General features: G+C 36.4%; 1 protein-coding gene across 1 annotated transcript; it reads right to left on the bottom strand.

Annotated features, from left to right (window-relative positions):
* Window positions 1–425: 425 nt before the first annotated feature.
* Window positions 426–4195, bottom strand: lgsn (lengsin, lens protein with glutamine synthetase domain). Its single transcript, XM_063013341.1, has 3 exons — window positions 3586–4195; window positions 2922–3085; window positions 426–1607 (listed from the first exon to the last, which is right to left on the bottom strand). The coding sequence occupies exons 1-3, from the start codon at window positions 4193–4195 to the stop codon at window positions 426–428; spliced, it is 1956 nt and encodes a 651-aa protein (XP_062869411.1).
* Between the last annotated feature and the right edge of the window lie 3529 nt (window positions 4196–7724).

Genomic DNA, 7724 nt, shown 5'->3' with positions numbered 1-7724 from the left:
TACTGTGAATTATTTAAGAAAGGTTAAGGTTTCATTCAATCATTAATTAAGGCATTTTCTTTCAGCTTTAATAAATGACTAATCTTAGTTGAGGTAAATACAGGGGTCTGTCTCAAAACATGCAGGCACAAGGTGGAATTACACCCTGGAAAGTGTACCTACCCAACCATCACAGGGCATCACACGCTCACCCATTCACTCACTACTGAGGAAAATTTAGAGTGGCCAAAGCTCATTGGGAACAAGCATAGTGTGTCACCAAAACACCTTTAAAGCATCCTTAAAATAAATCTTCAGACCTTTCTACAGTTTTGGAAATCTGAATGCAGCAACAACCAGCTTAAGTTTACCAGTGTTTTTCTCTATTTTGTATTCTAACCATTGAAACTTCAAAATGCAAAACCATGACCAAAATCGAAACATTTCTAAATAAAATATTCCAGATTTTTGTTTCTATCTGTATCAGTCTCTTGTGTCTCAATCTCCAGGTGCTTCATGGCGATAAAATATTGAACAAACGACTCACCGAGCGCCCCTCGAATCACACTGTCTTCTTCCAGAGCCACCAAGGCGTCCTCTAGTTTAACAGGAATTGCAAACTGTTTCTGCTGTGTTGGAGCTCTGTTGAGATAATGTTCTGCACTGAGGTTTTGCTGGATACCATCCAGTCCAGCTGCAATTGTAGCTGCCAAGACTATGTAAGGATTTGCCATTGCAGAGCCTATCCTGTTATCAATGTGGGTCTCCCGTCCACCGTGGACCTTCACATTAAAGTCACACATATTGTCATTGCAGCCACATGTGGCAAATGTGCACTTTGAATCTTTGCCTTTGGTGAGATGAGTACGGCAGTCAATCCCTGGCACTGTTAGGCAGCTTAGGGCTGGCGAGTGGTGGAGAAGCCCACCAAGCCACTTCTTGCCAATTTCAGACAGTTCACCAGTGCCTGAATGGAAAAGACTTCTCCTGGCATTGGCATCGCACAGGCTGTGAGACAAGGCGCCTGCACTGTAAATGGTATCATCACTAAGGAAGGTGGCAATGTAGTTGTACTTCCTGGCAATTTCTTTAATACCAGTGCGAAAGGTGAAGGCACTGTCAGCAGCTTCAATCCCAAGTTTAGGCTTGAAGCAGATCTCTATCTGCCCTGGACCAGTGGAAGATGCGAAGGTGTCTACTTCAACACCCATGTGGTACATCCCTCTGACTAGCTGCTGTATAAAAGGCAGGTCGGGATTGCTCAGCAATGTAGTGGCAGGGAAAAATACAATCTTGGGACCCACACGGTTTGACACACTGAAGATGCAGCATTCATATGTGAAGGAAGAAAGAATTGAAAACCCCATGGCCTGAAGGTGACCAAGCATCACTTTAGCCATAAGGCGAGGAGATGTGCGCAAAGGAATCCCTGTCACGGTGTAAGGGTCACAAATTATGCGAGCAGTTTTTTCAACCCATGGAAGGGCTTGAAAGGTGGACAGATCAGGGATCAGTAGAACATCACTGCTGAAACTGGTTGCTGTTGAATGATCAACCTCATTGTCCTTGGGACTAGCTGTCAGCTCCAGGTAGCTTCTTGGCATGGGCACACCATAATATGCTTTTTCCTGTGATGCCAATGAAAGGTACATTTAACATTGATTCATTTTATTTACACCAAGCAAGTACAGTTGCAATAAAAAGGTTAACATGGTAGACCTTTTCCTTTTTGCATTAATTACTCATAAATTGTGGTCTGATCTTCATTTAAGCCACTTTAAAAGGTCCACAAATTCTGATTAAATAACAGACAAATCTTTGTACTTTTTATGTATTTATTGAATATGTTGATTAAGTATTAATATTTTAGATTGGAGAATTAGTCCTGGATTTGTATATGTTTTACACTTTGATTACATTAATGACAGGACAGGTAGTTACTCATTACACAGTCATGGACACTTTTGTATCTCCAGTTCACCTTACTTGCATGTTTTTGGACTGTGGGAGGAAACCGGAGCTCCCGGAGTACACCCATGCAGATACAGGGAGAACATGCAAACTCCACACAGAAAGGACCCAGACCGCCCCACCTGGGGATTGAAACCAGGACCTTCTTGCTGTGAGGTGACAGGATTACCTCTTAGGTAAAGTTAGGTAATAGGAGGGTCATATGAAGAATAACACTATGGTCTGTTTTGAAAAATTGGTCTCTGGACAGATTGTATTACTTTTTGGTAGAAACACACAACACTATGTTTGGAGGGAACAGTGCACCAACTTCTTCATAAAACTTAATGGAATTTATACATGCAACAGATCTGTAGAAAGATTCTGTCTAAAATATTGGTCAATGTGTCCACTTACAAAATAGCATAAAAATGTTACAAAATCAGATAAAACGAACAGAAATAATCTCTGCTTTTGAGGTCAAAGTGTCACTTTAAATACCAACATGCAATTCAACTTTAAAGCAAGGATGAAGGTGCATCATAGATTCTGGGTTTTTAGGGCCTGGTCAGATTGTCAGCAATACCATAATCCACAACTTACTTCTTATTTAAGAAGAAATCTTTATTTTGGAATAGTTAAGCCCAAAATGAACCTAAACAATGTTTTGAAATTTCTCCTGCAGGTTTACTCAGCAGCTACAAGACAAATTATTGCTGCTACAGTAGTTTTTCCCCTGTTTCAGTACCAGGATTCAAACCTTTATAAGCCAGTACAATGAATGAATGATTCATGTGTTTAATAAAGCAATAAAAGTAGTTGTCAATATTATGATTTGTAATTTTTATGATTAAAATCAGACCACATGTTATGAGTAATTATTAAAACATTTGGGTAATTTCAAAAAAATTGCCATTGTGTGCAAACAAATTACTTGAGTTACCACAGCTGGATTAAGTAAAGTTATTCTAACTGAGCTGAGAGGTATTTACCTGAAATAAATAAGCTGGGGCTATCTTGGATCTTGACACACCATGAAGATCAGTGGCTTCAAAGCGTACAAAGTCAATGTTCTCACGGAAGATCTGCTGTTTTATGTGTTCAACCTTGGAAATGAAGCTTTGGGATCCCCGAGATTCAGTTATCTCTTTGCTATCTGTAGAGAATGCACAAATCAACAGGTTAACCAATGTTATAAATATTCAGAATTTTATTTTGTGTACATGCATTGAAGGCACTCGAGTAGTGCAGTGGTAAATTATGCTAGCCCTGAGATCCAGGGTTCAAATTCCCAGCTGTGCTATTTAGTCGCCTAGCATATGTTTCCATTATGAACAATTTCCAAAGTGTAAAAATAAGAGGAGCAGTATAGATAAGAGGAGCTTGTGTAACTTCACCTACATACTCCGTACACTTGTAGATCACCAACACAAGTCAGTTAAAAAATATATAAATGCTGCAAAACAAAAAAATACTGTAATGATGACAGAGAGAAAATGATGAAAACTCCGCACTATAAGCAAAAAAAAATAAAAATAAAAAAATAAACAAAAGTTAACTTCAACAAAGAGTTTCATCATAGAGAGGACATATAAAACATATTCCATATTTAAAGACTCACAAGTTGCAATATTGTACACTAAAAGACACACTGACCTGTCTGCGAGGTGGCCATCCAGTGGGTTCTGTCATCAGTGGGTGATCTATAACTTGAGGCCCTGTTTGTATGTTCGTCAGTCATTGATGGCCCACCAGGTTCCAATCCAGCTGAATCTCTTACTCTTGAGGCTCTTCTGTTACTCCCTTGAATGGGTTTAAAGGTTGTAAAAGAGCTTGGTTGTACTTCATCTGGTTTGCAGTCAGTTTTTAGTCTGGGCATTTGATTGTGCTGACCAGGTGAATGGCCTTTATCTCTGTCTTTAATATGCAATATGGAGCTTTCCCTCAACAGACTCCTCAGTTCATCCATTGTTTGTTTAGAGATGCCTGCCCCTGTAGGAGGTAGAATGCCCTGGTGGCCGGCTTCACTCCAATCATCAGTACAGACATTGTCTTGGCTCGATTTTTCAATAGAGATGGTGGGCTGGCAGTGCGGGCTAGTAGAAACAATGCTGGGGGTGTCAGTGAGGCTTGGAGCAGATAATTCAGTCTGGATTATGGGCTCTGTGGTGATTCTTCTGTCCCAATCAGAATGTTTTCCACTTACCTTTACACCCTTCTTTTTGGTACTGCTCATATTGCCCCCGTCTACTTCATCAGAATCCATAAGGTTGTTTCCTACGTTTAAGGAAATTAGGAATGGTCATCCATTTCTGCCAAAAAATATCCCATAAAAAATGGTCTGTAGAGAAAGGTGTTATCACAGCAGGATAAAAACTACTACAGCAAGAAACAACAAAACTGGATTTCCTTTTCATTTTGTAAATAGTTTTGCTTTTCTAAACCTTTTTCATTTACATGTGGCTTTACAGTTCTTTTTCTGGGGTCCTCTGAAATTTACGGTAATTAAAGAGGGACTTGAAAAATCAGAAGTGTCTTAGGAAGACCACATTTACTTTTTGTGTTTCTGTTTATAAAACTAGTGACTTCTACAGCCAACACTTATTTAATCTCATTATTTGGAAAGCCTGACATTTTGTGTAATCAGTAGCAAAGAGGATCATATAATTTTCCACCCTTGGCTTAAACAAAATGTTATTATTTTTATTACTGTAACTTGGATGCAGATTGGACCACATGTTGTAATTACGTCATTTAAAAGGTAAAAAGGTAATTCTAAAGGGTTCACATATGCATGTATTTTATTCACTTTGTATTTGTTGAAAAGAACTAAAGATGAAAAATATACAGTTGTAAACATACAAATAAAAGCTACCAAAAGCACTATAATATTTTTAAAAGAAATGTAATAAAATGATTGTACCTGTTTTTCTAAAGTCTTCTGAGAACTAACATGTCTTTTGAAATCTTGAGGTTTATATGAGCTCTAATTTGAAACAAGGGCTTTGACTAGGCACATCTTTTATAGAGCACATGTGCAATGCAGACTGATTAGAACATTCACTCATCATGTGCTCTGGAAAAATAGTTTACACAGCTAATAACCTGTGATTGAACTAGATGATTTTCCTCTCAAAGGCCAAACCCAGACTGTCCAGGCTGTTCACTGATCTATTGTATAAACTTGCACTGATGACAAAACTGCTGTGCTTTGACTTTTTGCAGGTCATTCAACTCTATCAGATTTCTAGATAAAGAAACACTCTCAACACACAGTTGAGAGTTATGTTTGTACTGTTGTATGCTTAGTGAAAAATCCCTTTAGCAAAAGGTTAGTACAATTACAGTAATGTTACAGAAACTTAAGATAAATATTGAAAACACCAAAGCATGTAATGCAATTACTGTAGTCTTTATGTTGACTACATTTCTCTGACCCTGATATGAGCTGCAGAGTTCTGGATGTATATCCACCTTGTGCTGTCTGGACTAGGCAACCCACCACAACCCTCCTCGGGAAAGAATAGTTACTAAAGATGATTAAGCAAATAATATCATAAATTATAATCTTACCTGTGTATACCATGTGCTTTCTTTATAAAAGTTATAAATTTTTATGCTAAGCACTTGGCTATGGGACAGTTATTGGGCTATCTTGAGATACTAAAGTTCAATAAAATACAAACAAATATTTGATGCAGCAACGCATAACTTAATTTGTTTTCATTTTAAATAGAAAAGTAGAAACTTAATAACATGGGGCTGTAACAAAAAATCTAAGGTGAGGCAAAATAGCTTGTCTAAAATGCAATAAGTCAAGATGCCACTATATTCTTAACAAATGCCTGAGGCAACAGCCTACAAAACTACAATGGCAAACGTATTTACCACTCTCACTAGAGTGATTAACAAGTGACAAGAATTAACACATTTAAACACACAAACGACTATAAAACACTTTATACAAACAACACATGGGACATTTGTTTAACTAAACACCCTAACATTTAAGTGCTGTAAAGGAATTTTTGTGGAAGTGGTGTTGTTAACCTTTTTATTAAAGGTTATTGCACAACATTTTGTGTGTATTTGGAAGGTTCTTTGGAAAAGATTATTATTTCAAACTTTCAGTTGAAATATTTTTAACTGGCCAGAGCTATCTTCCAATGAACGTTCTTAGTATTTGAATAAGAAGAAGAACCTTTATTGTCATTATACTATACAACGAGATTTAGTTTGACACTCTCCGAAAGATAAAAAGAAGAAGAAAAAGTATTTACATAAACATATGGATATTTACACAGAATAACCAGTACAATTTGAAGTATGGATTTCAAGATAAATAAAATAAAATAAATTATGGGTGAATATGAATATATAAAGTGACTGTGCTATGTGAAGATACCAGTTCAGTTTCAAAAATGATGATTTTATGCTTGAGTGAGAGAATGGTTGTATGAAGATATGCAAATAAAATACAGATCTAGTATTGTAACTAGTATGTCTAACTAATGCTAGTTTTGTTTGCAAGACCTTATTTAATGAAACCTTTCATGTGTGCATGAAGAGAATTAGCATACAGTTTGTGATCTGTGTTGAAATGATGCTACTTCTAAGTAAAACACAGGTGTATATTTACTATGTAAGTCTTCTAACAAAAGTATTAGATTGAATGTACTTAATTTAAGTGTACAAAATTTCTACTTCTGTTTATTTTTCACAACAATCCTGGAAAGAAACAGTTTAATCTAATAGAATCGTTTTACAATATTGACTGTAAACTTTTTAGAATAATTTTGTATTGATTTGCAGCAACTATTCCATATCAAACAAGATAACCAAAGGAGTTCAGACCAACTGTAAAATGAACATCTTCTAGGGAGTATAAAGTTTCTCCACCTATTTATTTAGATTTTTAAAAATCTGTATATATAATTAAATGTTTATATTTTCCCTGATTTAGATTTTACACACCAGTTAATGGATCAAAATTTCTCTACTTTTCTTGTCACAAACAACAAATTAGTTGAATGTGACACCATTATCTTAATCAACGCTGATATGTGTTGAATTCAGGAAATAAGAATTACATTAGTTGAATGCCAAATGCAAGAATTACCATATTTATACTGTGTAGGCACCGAGCAATACAGTACTGTAGATGTGACCTGATTTTGTTCGAGTCGTCTGGCTTTTCCAGGGCGCGGCTGCGGCAGGCTAGAAATCTATCTATCAGACTCGAAGAATCGACTCTCATCATTAGACCCGACGCTGCTGTAGCGGCTGTATGGTGGAAAGTACCTTTACTTTTTTACCGCTTTTTAGGGACCGGCTTTATGGTTAAGTTACAATCTTCAATGAGTAAGCATATTCCAGTAAGTGCATTGATTTATTTACGTGTATTTTGTAATATTTTTGGTTGATGTATATTTATGAAATTGATACTCGAACGAGGTCATTGTCCTAGCCTGAATTCTAGCTAGCCTAGTTCGTAAGCTAGCATTAGTGAGATGAAGAGACAAGCAAATTGTTTTAAATTGTCAGTCATAGACGTATGAATAATTATAATTTAATACACAATATGTATCATTACTCAAGTATTTATTATTCATGTGTCAATTGGTGTCCTATGTTAAAATAGCTTGTTGCCTTTACTAGTTAGCAAGCTTAATCGTTTAGCTTTAAATTGTTAGCTGATATTTTCTAAACGCTGGATGTTGGTTGTAATCTTATGTTACTTGTTTTGAAAAGGCAGCGGCTGATGAGTCAGTCTGGTGAATTAAGAATAAAACGTT

Source organism: Trichomycterus rosablanca, chromosome 17 (genome assembly GCF_030014385.1).
Source record: "Trichomycterus rosablanca isolate fTriRos1 chromosome 17, fTriRos1.hap1, whole genome shotgun sequence".
Taxonomy (NCBI): Eukaryota; Metazoa; Chordata; class Actinopteri; order Siluriformes; family Trichomycteridae; genus Trichomycterus; species Trichomycterus rosablanca.
Note: the sequence above shows the minus strand (reverse complement) of the source record. Positions and strands in the feature narration are given on the sequence as shown.